This window comes from Vulpes vulpes, chromosome 15 (assembly GCF_048418805.1).
Source record: "Vulpes vulpes isolate BD-2025 chromosome 15, VulVul3, whole genome shotgun sequence".
Lineage (NCBI taxonomy): Eukaryota > Metazoa > Chordata > Mammalia > Carnivora > Canidae > Vulpes > Vulpes vulpes.
In genome coordinates this window covers 69,110,280-69,128,214 of record NC_132794.1, presented here as the reverse complement: position 1 = coordinate 69,128,214, position 17,935 = coordinate 69,110,280, and the positions used below count along the sequence as shown (strand labels likewise).

Here is a 17,935-nt window from a genome sequence, read left to right as displayed (position 1 = left end):
GATCCTGGAGACCCGGGATCGAATCCCACGTCAGGCTCCCGGTGCATGGAGCCTGCTTCTCCCTCTGCCTGTATCTCTGCCTCTCTCTCTCTCTCTGTGACTATCATAAATAAATAAAAATTAAAAAAAAAAATAAGCCTTAAAAAAATAAAAAAATAAAGCGTCAGCCAGGGCAAAGCCTCATCGCATATCATGGGAGACCCACCTCCTGAGGATTTTACCAATAAGTCATTCATCAATCCACCCAATTTTCTGTTCTACAGCCCCTATCTCTCCCTGTTCACATGGTATCATGAGGGACTAAGAACTAAAAAGCTCTTGATGGGCAGCCCAGGTGGCTCAGTGGTTTAGCGCTGCCTTCAGCTCAGGATGTGATCCTGGAGACCTGGGATCGAGTCTCTCGTTGGGCTCCCTGCATGGGGCCTGCTTCTCCCTCTGCCTGTGTCTCTGCCTCTCTCTCTCTGTGTCTCTCAGGAATAAATAAATAAAATTTATTTATTTATTTATTTTTTTAATAAATAAAATTTAAAAAAAAAAAAAAAGCTCTTGAAAATGGAGAGATCTTGATGGCTGCACAAGGGAAACCTGGGATCAGCATAGTGTCACCGGCCCTAAACAGCGTCTCGTCCGCCCCGTGCCTCTGCGGGGACAGCCACAGCGGGTGTCCCCTCCCCACCCCGGGACAGGCAGGCACACAGCTGTGCACACGTGCGCAGACGCGCCTATGCGAGGGGTCCCCTACCGCGTCCTCATCGTCCACAGCAACCTCGTGCTGCAGGAGCAGCTGCACGGCCTGCTCGTGCCCGGCGCCCGCGGCCCAGTGCAGGGCCACCCTGCCCACCTGCCAGGGGGAGAGCAAAGTGTGAGGTGCCAGCTGCCTGCCTGGCCCACCACCACCACCACCACCACCCACACCAGCCCCCGGTGTCTCCAGTTGCAGGACAGCTGGTCTGCAGGGTGGAAGAGATTGTGCAGGCTCTGGTGACAAGGGGGCAGGACCCCAATCTCACTCAGGCCCTCTCCTCCTCCTTCACATGACAGCGGCTGAAACAAACGTAGTAAAAACGCAATGACTAGATCCAGCTATCCCCCTACCCCCCACCTAAGGCTTCCCAGCTTCCCACTGCTCTTGGGGCAAACTCCTAATCCTGGGCCCTGCCCACTACTCAGAAATGCCAAACTATTCCCCCCTGCCCTGTCTTTGTTCCTGCTGGATAGCCACCTGTCAGAGGAGTCCCGTCCTAGTCTTTGAGGGCCCCTGACTGCCTGCGTTCTGTGCCCCCCCCCCTTTCTTCAGAACAGGCCAAAGGGGCCCAATCCCCTACCACATTGTCAGACCACCCCAGAAGTTCATCATGGTCTTTGGCCTCAGCACATCTGAGCAAGATTGGGGGAATCCTGCTTCCCTGGCCCTCCTGACTCTAACCTTTGTTCCTTGGGTGTGCCTTTCAGATGCGTGACGGGAACGAAGAGTATGCGATCCCCACTTGTCCAAGCCTGGCTGGGAATCCCTACCCTGACCTGGGACCAGGCCTCAGAGACCTGGAGACAACATGAACAATCTGAGCCTCCCCCAAGTGAACACATGCAATGCTCTGCCATCAAGGGCTCCATGAACTGTTCCCTCGGTGTGGAGGTGTTACCATGGCAGGCACTGTCCCTATCCAAGCATCCCAATTTGGAAGAGCCCCTGTACGAACGTGGTTCCTGGCTCTGACGTTGACTCTCCTTTCAATCAGTTCCTTCATCCTCCCGATGTTGTTCCGTCGGGCGGTCTCATGGAGCTGCCTCTCCAGAGGAAGCACTAAGGGCAGAAAAGGGGATGTGGGATGAGGGGAGGGTGCCCACACTGCCTAGAGGAGAGATGAACAGCTCCTCCCTGCCCTGAATATTTCCCAGGCAGGAGTCTTCTAGCTAGGACTGGTGGTGGGGATGCCTCTCCTCCCTTTGGATGTTGGGGACTTCCCCAGACAAGCCACTTTTCTTCACTAACTCACCACAAGTCCCACGACCAGGACTCAATAAAACCCCAAAGACAGGACAGCATGGGCGAGACTGTCCACAGGAGCCAGGTATGTGCCCATTTATGGTCTTCATCCAGTTTTCATGACCCCAACAGCAGCTCTTGAGGAAGGGAATGGAATTCATTCCCACTGGAGTTGATAACTGCCTTTTCCATGGCTTTGTCCAGTGAAGAAGGCAGACAGGATTTTTTTTTTTTTTAAGATTTTATTTATTTATTCATGAGAGACACAGAGAGAGGCAGAGACACAGGCAGAGGGAGAAGCAGGCTCCATGCAGGGAGCCCGATACGGGACTCGATTCCAGGACCCCGGGATCACACCCTGAGCCGAAAGCAGATGCTTAACCACTGAGCCACCCAGGTGTCCCTGTGCCCCTATTTTTAAATTTTATTTAGAAAAAACAAAAGTGGGAACCCTGGGTGGCGCAGCCGTTTAGCGCCTGCCTTTGGCCCAGGGTGCGATCCTGGAGACCCAGGATCGAATCCCACGTTGGGCTCCCGGTGCATGGAGCCTGCTTTTCCCTCTGCCTGTGTCTCTGCCTCTCTCTCTCTCTGTGGCTATCATAAATAAATAAAAATTAAAAAAAAAAAAGAAAAATAAAAAACAAAAGTTTGCAGTAATTTTCAGCCTCTATTTTTAAAAATCCCATGGAGGGGTGTTTGGGTGGCTCAGTCAGTTAAGCATCTGCCTTCGACTCTGGTCATGACCTTGGGGTCTTGGGATTGAGCCCCATGTTGGGCAGGCAGCCAGGATTTACTGAGCCACGTATTTCATTAAGCTTGGGCAAGGCCAGAGGCATGTTCACCTTCCTTCTTTGTCCTTGTCCCTCCACCTCTTCTCCCTTCATCCCCAATCCCAACCAGCTGTCACCTCCCAGCTGTGGGGCCCACCCAGATTTGCCTTCTCTCTGGGCTCCTCTTGCCTCAACACTGCACCATTATCTCAGACTAGAGGGAGCCTCAGAGCTCCCCCTGCTGGCCTCCTGCCAGGGGTGGGCTCAGAGGGTGGTAGCCAAGCCAGGAAGATCCAGGCCTGGTGACATGGTCCAGGTCTCATCTCACCAGACACCCACGCTGCCATCATCCTGACTGCTCTTGGCTTGTGAGGATGTCTGGTGTCCTTAGCTGGACCACAGGGTCCTTGGGGGGCCCTGGCCACATCTGACCTTTGCCAGTCCACCTACAGCTCACAGCAGGCCCAAAGCTGGACATAGGGAGGGCTTCACAAAACTGCTTCCAGGGGTGCCTGTGTGGCTCAGTGATTGAGCATCTGCCTTTGGCTCAGGTCGTGATCTCAGGGTCCTGGGATCGAGTCCTGTATCATGCTGGGGAGCCTGCTTCCCCCTCTGCCTATGTCGCTGCCTCTCTCCATGTCTCTCATGAACAAAAAAAATAAAATCTTAAAACAAAAACAAAACTCTGTTTCCATGAGTGACACATAAATCCTCAGACTAATAGATACCTGTCCCTCCCCCAGAAAGGTTTAGACACGCTAGCGCAGGCACAAATATTTGCTGGTCCTTTGCATGGTCATTAGAGGGCAGATAATCTGTGGTCTACTTGCTGCCAAACCCACATCCTGCATGTTTGGTCCAATGCGAATGTCCAGATCCAGCCCCTGTGTATATCCAGGGACAGGTGGCCAGTGTTTTGGCAGGGAAAACTAGGATGCACTGAGGTGACAGACAGGCTGGCCATCAGTCTACTTTCCAGATATGTATGGGACAGGGTCTTGGGCTTTCAAGAGCCTTGTAGACACAATTTAGGGAGTTTAGAGCTGCTGCCCCAGGGCAATCACACGGCCCTAGGTTTCAACTCTGGCGAGTCACTTCCAGGCCTCCAGGCCATGTGACTTAATTATTTTGTGCCTCAGTTCCTTTATCTGCAAAATAAGGGAACATTAGCCACCCTGTAGGGTTATTGTAATGATTAGATATAAGATAAGAAAAGCCCCAAGCATGGTATCTATCTAGCAAATAGTGCCATCATCATCCTCACCATTATTCCTTAAGGCAAAGTAAAGTCTGGTGGCCAAAGACCTGGAGGTGGTGGGGCCTCCTTCACTTAGGGTCCTCTAAGCCCATGAAATCCCAACCCAAGAAAGCACCCTCTCTATCCACCTCCATGCATTATTTTTCTCCATGGCACCCCTCACCACAGATGTATGATATACTTACATATTTATTAAGTTTATTACCTGCTTCCCCTATTATAAGCCGGGGAGGACAGAGGAGATCTTAGTCTGACATGTTAATTGCTGTATCCCCAAATTCAGGCCCTGGCACACATGTGTTGAATGAATGAGTCACATATAAATCATTTAATCTCTTCAGGGGCCTTCGAACTCTAAGATACTGTCCCAATTAAGACTCATTAGTCCCCCGGAAAATCAAACCACAAGCTCAGATAAATGGCAGGAAAGAGGCTTTGAGGGGGAAGCAGCTTCAGATCAATATTTCAGGGGAGGGGGAAACACCACCTTCTAAGTGTGGTCTCCATTGCTAGCTCTTCCCTTCCCCATCCACAAAGGGGGGTGCCCTTCCTGTAGGTGAGGAGAAGGCTCTTCTGGAAGAACCCCTCTCAGATCTCAAACATCTCCAGGAAGCGCGGAGTCCCAAGCTTTTGTTTCCTTAACCTCTTGGCTGAACACCATGAGCCAGGTTCAGGAAAAGAGCTGGCGCTTCAGGTGTGAGCTTAGAGAAGCTGGGGTTCTAGTACCCACTCTGCCACTTTCTAGCAGCAGGATCCTGGGCTAGCCATGTACCCCTTGGAGGCCTCCCTTTCTTCAGTTCTAAAACCGCAGGAGGGTGGGATGCCTGGATGGCTCAGTGGTTGAGCATCTGCTTAGGTAGTGATCCTGGGATTCCCAGTAGTCCTGGGAACGAGTCCTGCATTGGGATCCCCACAGGGAGCCTGCTTCTCCCTCTGCTTGGGTCTCTGCCTCTCTGTGTCTCTCACAAATAAATAAATAAAATATTTTAAAAATAAAAATAAATAAAACTGCAGGGCGGTGAAGAAAGTTCTATGTAGAGATCCTTGGGATCCTTGGGTGGCTCAGAGGTTTAGTACTTGCCTTTGGCCTGGGGCATGATCCTGGAGTCCCTGGATCGAATCCCACATCAGGCTCCTTGCATGGAGCCTGCTTCTCCCTCTGTCTGTGTCTCTACCTCTCTCTCTCTCTCTCTCTCTCATGAGTAAATAAATAAAATCTTAAAAAAAAAAAAAAAAAAAGAGAGAGAGAGATCCTTTCCAGCTGGGACTCCCTTTTTCTTAGCGGAAACCTACAAGTGGCTTGGTTTGTGCTGGCAAACAGCCATGAGTCTGAGCGGGAGCCAGCAGACCCTGCAAGGCACCAGTGAAGCCCAATTTCATCTCCTCCATCCACCTCCACTCATGCACCCTCTTGCCGGCCCATATCAAATACACACTGAACCCTGGCCTTGGAGACCTTCCCCAGTGCCTCCTCCTCTGCCCAGAATTCCCTCCCACACACCCCAATATTCAATTGCTGCACATTCTCTTTTTTTTTTTTTTCCTGCACATTCTCTTAAAGAATGTGCAGAAGGGCCAGCTCGTAAGAGCCAGCTCAAGTGATCCTCTGGCTTTTAAGGGCCACTCAAATGATCCTCTGCCCCAGGCCGAACCCGCGCCCTTTGAAACAGCACCTCCATAGAGCTCCTCACCCCACACCCCCATCCCAGCGAGAACCCTGGCACAACCCTTCTCTCCCCTCTCCCAGGGAGCGCAGCCGGAGCCCCTCAGGCCGGCTCATGCCCCCCAGGGATGCTGCTCCCAGCCTAGAGGCCCTGGTACCGAGCACAGCCCTGGAGGGATGCTCTGTGGTGCGCTCAGCCACCCGCTGCAGCCGCAGCTTCCCTCCTCTGGGTTCCAGTTTCCCCACCTGGTATGGTCTTCACTCCCCGTCCAACCCCCACATTCCGGGAGAGCTGGGGCCTTCGGGATTCCACCACTTAAAGGCCATGTGACCTTGGGTGGCTTATTTAACCATCCCGAGCCTCAGCTTTCTCTTCTGCGAACCGGCGATAGCAACAGATCGCGCCCCGGGTCCTCCGCGGAGGTCACACAGCGAGCCCCGCGCACCAACTGAGCCTGCACACAGGATCGCGTAAGCATCGTGTCTCCGGCTAACGCCTCCGCGGCCGCATCGCGCTGCTCCCGGGACTGGTGGCGCCACCCCCGGACGCCACAGAGAAGCCGGCGGCCGCGGCTCGGTCGCCCCCGCGGGAGTGCGGGGCTCCTCGGGGCTCGCCCGCGCCCGCCCCCGGGCCCGCGGCGGACTCACGGCCGTCGGTCTCCCACGCCGCGGGCTCCTCCAGGCCGCCGCTCCGCCGCCCGGGCGCGCGCTCCTGCCGAGGTCGGGGCCCGGGCGCCCCCGGGAGGGGGAGCGAGCCCTGGAGCATGACGTGCGCGCAGCCGCCGCGGCCCCCGCCCGCGGGACGCGGCTGCAGGTGCCTCCTGGGCGGACCCCGCCTGCCCGCGGCTCCGCGCCTTTCACACCGAGGCCGGCGGGTCGGGGTTCCCGGGGGTGTATCTCCCCCAGGGGCTGTCCCGGCGTCCCCGGCCCTGGCCCTTCGCGTTAGGCCTCCTGCAGGCCCCACCCTCGGGACTCTGGAGCCTGCCCAGCTGCCCCCGGACGCTGGGAGTCAGACTCCAAGGATCTGGACAGGCATTCAAGGAACAGACTCCCCAGCAAGCCTGTAAGCATATGAAGACATGCTCAGATTTTTTCATGATCAGAAAAATACAAGCTAAGGGTGGCTCAGTGGTTGAGCGGCTGCCTTTAGCTCAGGGCGTGATCCCAGGCTCCTGGGATCAAGTCCGGCAAGAGGCTCGCCTGCAGGGAGCCTGCGTCTACCTCTGCCTGTGTCTCTGCCTCTGTGTGTCTCTCAGGAATAAATAAAACGAAAGAAAGAAAGAAAGAAAGAAAGAAAGAAAGAAAGAAAGAAAGAAAGAAAGAAAGAAAGAAAAGAAAGAAAAGAAAGAAAGAAATAAAGAAAGAAAAAGAAAAGAGAGAGGAAGGAAGGAAGGAAGGAGGGAAGGAAGAAAAGAGAGAGAGAAAAGGAAGGAAGGAAGGAAGAAAGAAAGAAAGAAAGAAAGAAAGAAAGAAAGAAAAGAAAGAGGAAGGAAAGAAGGAAGGAAGGAAAGAAAGAAAAACACATGTTAAGATGACAATGAGATAGCACACCAATTAGACTGGCAAAGTTAGAAACCTAGATAATGCCAACTGTTGGTGGGGGAATGAGGGGCTGTCACAGCCAGGTGGACTGCTGATGGGAGGAGCTTGGAGCATCCTTTCTGGAAAGCAGTGATGAGGGAAGCTAACCACAGTGAACTTTGACCCTGGAATGCAGCTCTTTCTCTTCCAGTCTGAGAAAAGGACATGTAAAAGGTTGTTCCTTGCTGCCTTGTTGATCTGTGGTTGCTGATGGAGTCGGAGGTGAGGAGCATCTGTGCTGGGGGAGCGGATGGGTAAAATGTGGGATTATGCAACCAGAGAAGCGAGGAAACAATGTGTGGCTTGGGGACTGGATGGCAGCTGGGGACGCAGGCTGTGAAAGAATTCACCCAAGGCAGAACAAAAAAGTCAGAAGTTTGTTGGATACACTGCAAGGGGGCTTCAGGCAGGACGACAAAGGGGGGACTGCCACAAGGCAGTGGCAAAGGGGCTATACTTATAGGGCAGAGTGAGGAAGTACGGGGACAGAGTGAATTTTCCCTTTTTTGGTGACTGTAAGTACTCCATTGGTGCGTTAGGGAGGTAGGTCACATAATGAGCCTGCTTGCATTCAGCTCTGTCGGTGGTCGCTGTGGGCCCTTTTACCTTGCTCAGGTTTCCATTGCTCAATCCTGTTATTTAAAAGCAGCCTCTACACCCAGGTGTATTCACAAGAGGGATTCAAATGCCCAGTGCTAAGCTGAAAAGGTAAAACAACCCAGTGAGACCTGTAACACAATATCAATAAATGCACACACACAGGACAACACAGATTACAAAGGCACAAACAAAAAGATACACATTAAACATCAGAATGGGTTTCACTTCAGACCCCTGGAGACTGTCCATGTCTTCTCTTCTTTGCTTTTTTTGGCTTTAAGGCATTCACAGCTCCTTTAGATTTAGGGATAGTGGAGTCCCAGGCATCTCTACCCCCAGATAAAGAGCTATTACTACTTCTCTGGGATCAAAGAAGGAAAAATATTTTTCAGTCATTAATGTAGTTCAAGGCTTCCTGGAGGAGGAGGTATTTGGGATGGCCTTCGAAAAATAACATAATGATAATAGCTAACATTTAAAGAGCCTCAAGCTAAACATTTTGTGTGGATTATCTCACGTTGTCCCCCAAACCACCCTACGTGCACCATTTTACAGAGGAGGAACTAAAGCAGGAGACAGTAAATAACTCTCCCTACCTCACATGGGTAAGTGGTAGAGCCAGGATTCTAACCCAGGTGGTCTGATTCAAGAGCCAGAGCATGAGCATCTGGCAGCTGGAGAGGATGCCGATGGAGTCAAAGCCACAGACAGCAGGCAGTGTCTCTAGGCCTTGGCCTCCCAGATGGATGCAGAGGTGCCAGGGAGCAGTTGGCTGGCATAACTGCCCACCTGCCATCCATGAGATCCATTGGCCTGAGCCAGCAGAATGAAGCGGCTGCTGCTTTTTGCATCTCAAACTAGCATGTTCATATGTTGGGATTCACTGTGGTGAATGAGGGGCACAGGAAACCACAGTAAGGGCTTCAATTTCACATGACAACTGGGAGGGGTTAGAAAAGTTGCATTTTTATTAAAACAACCATGGTTATATGCACAAAGAGAGTAAGATGGCTCTCTCTTTGGGGATATTTGGAGGGAGATATTTGGGGTAAACAAACCCTGGCTCTGCCTTCTTCCTGTCGCTGATGGGATGCAGAGTCCATTTTCACTTTGCGTCTCCAGCTCCAGCACTCAACATCATCCCCCAACCCCCATACACACTCAATCACTCACTTGCTCAATCTGATGATCCCTACGTCATTCTCAAAGAAGACAGTAACATGCTGCCTCCATCCCCTTAGCATTAAGGACAGTGGGGTCAGGAAAAGAAGAGGTAAATCAGAGACCATCACAGTTGACAGGGATGGAGAGAGAACCTGAAAGCACAGTGCTGGGGCTTGGGGTAGACCATGTGGGGGTGGCTCCAGGACCTGTATGAGTGTGTGTGACAGAGGGATGTGATTGACTTTAAAACTTACTAGAAATAACTAGGGCAGCCCAGGTGGCTCAGCGGTTTAGCGCCTTCAGCCCAGGGTGTGATCCTGGAGACCTGGGATCGAATCCCACATCGGGCTCCCTGCATAGAGCCTGCCTGTGTCTCTGCCTCTCTCTCTCTTTCTCTCTGTGTTTCTCATGAACAAATACATAAAATATTTTAAAAAAGAAAAAAAAAACTTCCTAGAAATAATGAGAAAAATATCGAAGTGAAGAAAAATGGATGGAAAACTTTTTTGTGTGTGGAAAAAATGTCAATTATAGTCATTTATGAGCTCTACATATCGTGTTAGCCTATTAACTTTGTAGCTTAGTAATGATGCACATCATTTCAAATGTCTTTTTCCTTTTCCAATCTTCATGTAGCTGGGGTGCAAGGGTGCAAGGGCACCTGGCTTCAGAGATCCCAAGCAGACCAAGATTTGGCCACTGGCCACTGACAAAATCCAGAGGCAGAGAAATGAGCGGTGATAAAATCAGAAAGGAATTTATTTCAGTGAGGCCAACACCCAAAAGACCTCAGACCAGCATCTCAAAGCCCATCTCCAAAGTGCTGAGAATGCTTGCCGGTTTATATAAGGAAAATGTGGGGCAAAGGTCAGTGGGTACTGGGTACGTGCAGGTAGGCAGTAAAGGTCAGGTCAGTCATTGTCGTGGGGTTAGTCACTGGAGCTTGCCGGCATCAGTGCAGTCCTTATTGCTTGAGGGGGTGGTAGTTTCAGCTCCTGTCACTGGATGCTTGGCAGGCAGGGTCTTTTAAGAGATAAGCTGGAAAGAAGAACCTAATCAACAAATCAATCAATCAAGAACAGATCGAGTCAAAGGAAGGCAGCTGAAGTCATCTCACTGGGGGAGGAAAAAACAATACAAAATTAAACTTGCTACAGTTCCTTCAGTAAAATGAAGTTTCCTCTGGCCTGCCTCAGGGCCTTTGCACTTGCCATTTCCATTTCCACAATTACCTCTTTGTCATTTTTTTAAAAATATTTTATTTATTTATTCACGAGAGACATGGAGAGAGAGGTAGCGATAGGAGAAGCAGGCTCCATGCAAGGAGCCTGATGAGGGGCTCGATCCCAGGACTCTGGGATCACGCCCTGAGCCAAAGGCAGATGTTCAACCACTGAGCCAACCAGGCGTCCTGCTCTTTGTCATTTTTGACTGGCTTAAGTGTCCATTGCTTCATGTTAGTTGTGCCACCCCTCACTGTCCCTCTCACAGCAGCCTTTGCCTCCAGAGCACAGTCACAATTTGTAATTCTGGAACACACAAATAACACTGAGTCTGTCTGTTCCTACTCAGGAGTCATTGCCCTGTCATTTTATACTCAAGGGGAACACTAGACTAGTATAAGACTAGTATATTATTTGCTCTACTTTTGTGTATATTTGAAATTTTCTATAATTTTTTAACAGAATTCCTATCCCTTGGATAAGGCAAATATGGAGAAATATTAATATGTGGTACTATTCTTTCAACTTTTCTGTAGGTTTGAAATTTTTCTGAGTAAAACATTAAGAGAAAAAAAAATCATCTCTTTGTCCTGATCCTTTTGCTTCAGTGAACTGGCTTCTTAGCTCAGACTTCAGACCCCTAGGCACCATTCTGAGTAGCTCTTTGCAACTGAGAGAAGTGTTATGGTCCCAGACCACCGAATAGAGCAGCCCCCAAACCCAGCAAGGTCAGAGCTGGGAGTAAAATCTAGGAGTATCTGGACACCTTGCAAATGTTGCTTGGGGCACTTGGGACTTCAAACCTACAAGTTCAGGGCTTCTATCAACTAGGGAGTCATGTGCCATTAAGACTTGCCTTCTACTGGGGTGGCTCAGTTGATTAGGTGTCTACCTTCAGCTCAGGTCACGATCTCAGGGGCCTGGGATCAAGCCCCAAGTCAGGCTCCCTGCTCAGTGGGGTGTCTGCTTCCTCTCTCCCTCTGCCTCTCCTGGCCACACCTCAGGTACTCGCTCTGGGGCTCTTTCTCTCAAATAAATAAGACTTATTTTCTACTGATTCAGTCATTCTTTCCCCTCTCTTTGTGATTTAACGGTGAATAGAAGTGCTTAAAGGAGTGGGGGAAGGGGCACCTGGCTGGCTCAGTCCGTGGAGCCTGGGACTTTTGATCTTGGGGCCCTGAGTTCGAGCCCCACATCATGTGTAGAGATTACTTAAAAAAAATAAAAGGGGGGGGGATCCCTGGGTGGCTCATTGGTTTAGCGCCTGCCTTTGGCCCAGGGCGCGATCCTGGAGTCCCGGGATTGAGTCCCACATCGGGCTCCCTGCATGGAGCCTGCTTCTCCCTCCTCCTGTGTCTCTGCCTCTCTCTCTCTCTCTCTCTGTCTATCATAAATAATAAATAAATAAATATTAAAAAAATAAATAAATAAAAGGGGATCCCTGGGTGGCTCAGCAGTTTGGCGCCTACCTTCGGCCCAGGGCATGGTCCTGGAATCCCAGGACCATGGTTTATTGCTATACATCTGCCAAGGGAGAACAATCCTCGCCCCCATCCCAGTTCCATGAATTTTTCCCGGTGGGATTCAGAGCAGCCCAATTTGGAACAATGGTTCTCTCTACAGGTAACATGAAGAAAGGAAACACTGGCTTTTAAATCTTCATCTTGGGGGATCCCTGGGTGGCTCAGTGGTTTGGCACCTGCCTTTGGCCCAGGGTGTGATCCCGGGATCCCGGGATTGAGTCCCACGTCAGGCTTCCTGCATGGAGCCTGCTTCTCCTCTGTCTGTGTCTCTGCCTCTCTCTATCTGTGTCTCTCATGAATAAATAAATAACATCTTAAAAAAAAAAAGAAGGTAAATCACAAGCAAACAGACAAATAAATATTCACTTGCATGCTCAAAATCATTAAACTAGGAGTCTTTACAGCCTCTGAAGGCAATGACTGGTGCTTGTGGGCACCCAATAGGGCTGTTGCGGTGATAGGGAAGTTCTCAGTGGCAGGAAGGGTAGACAGACAAAACTATTCTATATGTTAAACCAGGCTGGGCAGTGAACATCTGGGCAATACAAAAGGAGTCTGATTAGAAGAGAAGCAGAGATTTGGGAGAAGTGGAGGCCCCACTAGAATGAGTGGATCTTTAGGGGAAAGAGATACTGAAATACAGCTTTTAGGAAGTTGTGCTGTGTTTTGTTAAAAAAAAAAAAAAAACCTGAATAAATCTGAAGACTTAATTGGCTTTATGAAGCAATTCAAGAATCAGCATCTCAGGGCACCTGGGTAGCTCAGTGGTTGAGGCCTGCCTTTGGCTCACAGCATGATCCCAGGGTCCTGGGATCTGGTCCTACATCGGGCTCCCAATGTGGAGCCTGCTTCTCCCTATGCCTCTGCCTCTCTGTGTGTGTCTCTCATGAATAAATAAATAAAATCTTAAAAAAAAAAAAAAAGAATCAGCATCTCCTTTAGCAAGTAGAGGGGAGCTCCTAAGGAATGTACAAGGGAAGGTTTTTATAGAATAGGGGTGGGACAAGGAAGTTATTAGCGAAAGAAAAGAAAGGATTGTTCCAGGCAAGGAGAGAGCCCATGTGTCTGATGACCCAATAGAGGTTAAAAGTGCACTTAGGTTAGATATTAAACTCCTGTTTGGTGACTTGGCCTCACACCATCTTGGGCCTGTGGTTTTCTTTTTTAACAGTCTGAACTTTCCTGAATTCCCTGCCACTTTAAAGATAATGATTCGCATTATTTTTCAAGGCTCAAATTATGTCCTCTTTGGTCAAACTGGAGCCTAAAGGCTTTTACCTCAACCACAGTAGTCTTTACAGCTTCCCTGCTTCTGTTGTGACAAGATACTCCAGACTGAGCCAGCACATTCCCAGCACCAGACCTAGAATCACCCATTTCTCCAGGGAGTCTTGGGTCCTTTTAGTGGGAAAGATGTTGAGAGTCTGGGTTCTAGGGATGATCATTGATACTGGATTGGTCTTATTTCAAGGACTGTCGCGTGGATAGAGCTAGGACATGTTTCATTTGTTTGTTTCCCGATAAAATGCCTCATGAGTTCATATTCCTGACTGAATGAATATAAACTTAAATTCAAGACAACAGGGTTTTTACCTAACGTTATCAAAATTACATCTGTATTTTCTTTCTTCCACTTTGGAAGTCCCACTTCTCAGTAACTCCAACATAATTCCTCATTCACTTTACCCATAATATACTCACAACAGTCTCAGAATAACAATTCCAACATAAAAACCAACAATGTGATTCTTGAACACTGCTTAAGTATTTTTAAAAGTTTGTCTTGTTGGAGCGCCTGGCTGGCTCAGTTCCTAGAGTGTGTGACTCTTGATTTCAGGGTTGTGAGTTTGAACCCCATGTTGAGTGTAGAGTTTACTTAAAAAGGGGGGAGGGCAGCTCCCAGATAGCTCAGTTGGTCCAACTCTTAATCTCAGCTCAGGTCTTGATCTAAGGGTCTTTTTTTTATTTATTTTATTTATTTATTCATGAGAGAGAGAGAGAGAGAGAGGCAGAGACACAGGCAGAGGGAGAAGCAGGCTCCATGCAGGGAGCCTGACGTGGAACTATGTCCTGGGTCCCCAGGATCCCAACCTGGGCCAAAGGCAGCGCTAAACCGCTGAGCCACCCAGGCTGCCCTTGACCTGAGGGTCTTGAGTTCAAGCTCCACACTGGGCTCTGTGCTAGGCCTGAAGCCTACTTTAAAAAAAAAAAAAAAAAAAAGTTTTTCTTGTCATTTGGATATACTCCACTAGAGGCATATAATCACATTACTGTTTTGAAGTCACTTGGAATATATATATCCTCTCTGTAGTTTTGCTACCAACTCAACATACATAGGTTTGGGGAAAAAAATACATAGGTTTGTTTCATTTTTGCTTTTTTAAGTGTTAATTTTGTTTAGTAATTATATAAAATATTTATAGTTTCAAAGTCAGGTCAGTCTCTGAAGGTTGTCACAGTCAGTTGTCATAGACCAGCAGCTTCCAGCTGGATGTTGCTCTTCTTAATTCATAGCTAGCCTTTCTCCCCATCTGATGACCCTACTAGCCAACAGCAGCCCCAGGCGACCACAGATGCTCAGAGGCAGGCCCTGAGGCATCTTCTATGTAGAGAAAACAGCTTCCTATACACCTTCCTGCAACTACCCCTGTGGTTCCATCTAGGCAGCTGGACACACTTAGTTTCTAAGATTGACTAGCTAGTGACTCCTCTGATCCCCCAATTCCCCTGCAGTCACTGTCTTCACCAGCTCCTTCCACAATTGTACAAAGCAAATTACTATAATAAAACCCCCATCCTGTAATCTCAGAGTGATTCTGCTCTTCAGTTGAATCCTGGCTGACATAATAACCTTTTCTTGTTGCTTACCCTTATAATCTTTATTTTTTGTATTTTTTTAAAGATTTTATTTATTTATTCATGAAAGACAGAGAGAGGCAGAGACACAAGGCAGAGGGAGAAGCAGGCTCCATGCAGGGAGCCCGACGTGGGACTCGATCTGGGGTCTCCGGGATCACACCCTGGGCTGAAGGTGGCGCTAAACCGCTGAGTCACCCGGGCCGCCCCCCCTTATATTCTTTCTTTATTTATTTTTCCCTTATATTCTTTAAATCAATCACACGTATGTATATGTAACATGACATAGGTGTATTTTTTCCTTTCCTATAATAACATATTATACACAACTGTCTCATCTCACCTTTTTTTTTGATAACAGCTTTATTGAGATATAAGACACCATACAAATCACACATTTAAGTGTACAATTCAGTGGTTTTTAGTATTGTTCAGAGTTGTATTATTATCACCATTAAATGTTAGGACATTTTCATCACCTAAAAAAAGAAACCCCATACCTTTTAGCTCTCACCCCACTTTTGCCACCACCACAGCCCCCAGCAACCACTACTCTATCTTGTCTCTGCAGATGTGCCTAGTGTGGACACCCACATTGCTTTACTCACAGAACCCACCCGGGCAATCTCTCTGCTGTGGTATGTTACAATCCTCCTTGTCCCTTTTGCAGTTTCGTGTCCTTCATTGTGTGGCTTAGTTGACCAGTGCCTGCTGATGGACACATGTCCTATTTCCAATCTTCAGCTATTACAATAGAGTTACAATGAATAGCCTTGTGCATGCATCATTTGGCTTTTTTTTTTTTTTAACCAGTGCATCTATGGGATCTAAGAAGTGGGGTTGCTGTGTTAAAGGGTAAATGCACATGTGATTTTGCTAGTAATTGCCAAATCCCTTCCACAGAATCTGTACTATTTTGCACTTCATCAGCAATGTATGAGAGTGCCTGTTTCCTCATAGCTTTCCCAACAGAACATGCTGTCACACTTGGATTTTTGCCAATCTGATAGGTAAAAAATGGTAACTCAGTGTAGTTTTAATTTTTGTTTCTGTCATTACAAGCAAAGCTGGTTCTCTTGTCTATGTTTAAAAGCATTTTCCTTTTTTATTGTCCTGAGAACAATCTGTTCTTATTTCTAGCTCATTTTCTTTATGATTATTGGCATTTGCCTTAAGACAATTTTTTTTTTTTTAATTTTTATTTATTTATGATAGTCACAGAGAGAGAGAGAGAGAGGCAGAGATACAGGCAGAGGGAGAAGCAGGCTCCATGCACCGGGAGCCTGACGTGGGATTCGATCCCGGGTCTCCAGGATCGCGCCCTGGGCCAAAGGCAGGCGCCAAACCGCTGCGCCACCCAGGGATCCCTATTTTTTTTTTTTTTTTTTTTTTTAATTTTTATTTATTTATGATAGTCACAGAGAGAGAGAGAGAGAAGGACAATTTTTTTTAAGACAACTTTTATTTCTTGTCTTATTCATGAAGTAATGTTTGTTCATTACCAAAAAAAAAAAAAAAAAGGTTAAAATACAAAGAAAAATATAGCCATGATTTATATACTCAAAGATGACACTGGGAATCACTCATTATATGTTAGTTCCTTTTTCTTTCTTTCCTTCTTTCTTTCTTTCTCCTTTCTTTCTTTCTTTCTTTCTTTTTTTTTTTTTTTGAGTATAGTTGAATATAGCTGACACACAATGTTACATTAGTTTCAGATGAACATTATCATGATTGGACAAGTTTAGACAGTTTATAAAGTTATGCTATGCTCACCACAAGTGTATCTACCACAGCTAACTAGCCCCATTCTTTATTTTATTTTATTTTATTTTATTTTATTTTATTTTATTTTATTTTATTTTATTTTATAGAAAGAGAGAGAGAGAGAACATGAGCAGGGGAGGGGGCAGTGGAAGAGGGAGAAACAGACTCCCTGCTCAGCAGGGAGCCCAACATGGGGTTCTATTCCAGGACCCCCAACCTCACACCCCACCCCTGGGATCAGGACCTGAACCCAAGGCAGACGATTAAACCAACTGAGCCACCCAGATGTCCCAGTTAGCTCCATTCTAACAAAAGAAAAAAAGACACACACACACACACACAATGGCAAAATATTTACTGGTCAGGTGCTAGCTCTTGGAAGCCAGAGGCTGAACTGGTCTCTCTCCTTGGAGCATCAGCCCTTCAGGGGGGGTAGAGGCCTGGAATGCCTGGAGATGGGAATGGCAGAGGGTTCTGACCAAGTAGGGTCAGGAGTAGCCAGTGGACAGCCCCTGGAGAGGTGCCACTACTGGAATGGGTAGTTTTAGTGTTGCTTACCCAGAAGGGAAAGGTAGAGGGAAGCAGCCCTAGCACAGGGCTAAGAGTGAGTTCCAATCTTATTTGTTCTGCAGTGCCCAACTCTGTGACCCTGGAGAAGTCTCTCCCCATCTGTTCACAAGGAAGTAGGCCTGGATGGTCCTTTACTCCCTGCCCAGGAAAGTATTATACTAAAGCAGGATTATTAATTCATTGATTATTAAAAGAAGAAGAAGAAAACATTGATTAACTACACAAAGGGGATCCCTGGGTGGCGCAGCGGTTTGGCGCCTGCCTTTGGCTCAGGGCGCGATCCTGGAGACCCGGAATCGAGTCCCACGTTGGGCTCCCGGTGCATGGAGCCTGCTTCTCTCTCTGCCTCTGTCTCTCTCTCTCTCTCTCTCTCTCTCTGTGACTATCCTAAAAAAAAAAAAAAAAAAAACTACACAAAGGAAGGCAGGGCTGTTTTATTTTTCAGCCCGCCCCCCAAACGTACAAACCTTGGACCCCATCTACACATCCCAACACTTACGTACTCATGTCTTCCTGAGTCTAGTCCCAGCTCTGCCACTCTCTAGCTGTGTGACTCTGGGCAAATCACTAAATCTCAATGTCTTCACCTATGGATGATCCTTTTTTATAGGGTCATTTCAAAATACCTAGAGCAGTCAGCGGCGCACAATGAGTGACTCATTATGGTGGTAATTATTACCTGCCACCTATCCCTACTGAATCATCTTGATAACCCTGTGGGGGCAAGGACTAGTAAATCTGAGCTCCGTTTTACAGAGAAGGCAAGTGAAGCGCAGAGGTTAATGACTCGCCCAGGGACACTGCGAACAGGAGAGTTGAGAGTAGAATCCAAGTGTGCCTTTTCCGAAGACCAAGGCGACGTCGGGTGGTCCACCTGGCGCTGCAGCCCCCAGGTGAGGCCAAATATGTCTCTTCGGTCTGCGTCCCCTGGGGCACCCTGACTCTAGGGTGCTCTCTCTCTGTCGCCCAGAAAGAA

The 17,935-nt window shown here is 48.2% G+C and overlaps 1 protein-coding gene across 26 annotated transcripts in view; it reads right to left on the bottom strand.

Moving 5' to 3' along the window:
- Positions 1 to 6,574, bottom strand: part of ANKDD1A (ankyrin repeat and death domain containing 1A) — a 45,490-nt gene extending 38,916 nt beyond the window's left edge. For 23 of the 26 annotated variants that reach the window (XR_011997424.1, XR_011997425.1, XM_072738791.1 and 20 more), the window contains exons 1-3: positions 6,327 to 6,574; positions 1,701 to 1,804; positions 743 to 841 (exon numbers count right to left, since the gene is read on the bottom strand). Coding sequence is in view for 24 of the 26 variants with exons in the window: in XM_072738791.1 (XP_072594892.1) it covers positions 743 to 841; positions 1,701 to 1,804; positions 6,327 to 6,444 (321 nt within the window). In the remaining 2 variants the exon portion in view is untranslated. Of the gene's footprint in view, positions 1 to 742; positions 842 to 1,700; positions 1,805 to 5,924; positions 6,167 to 6,326 lie in introns of those variants that run through there. The other 3 variants (XM_072738806.1, XM_072738807.1, XM_072738802.1) reach the window with 3 other exon arrangements.
- Between the last annotated feature and the right edge of the window lie 11,361 nt (positions 6,575 to 17,935).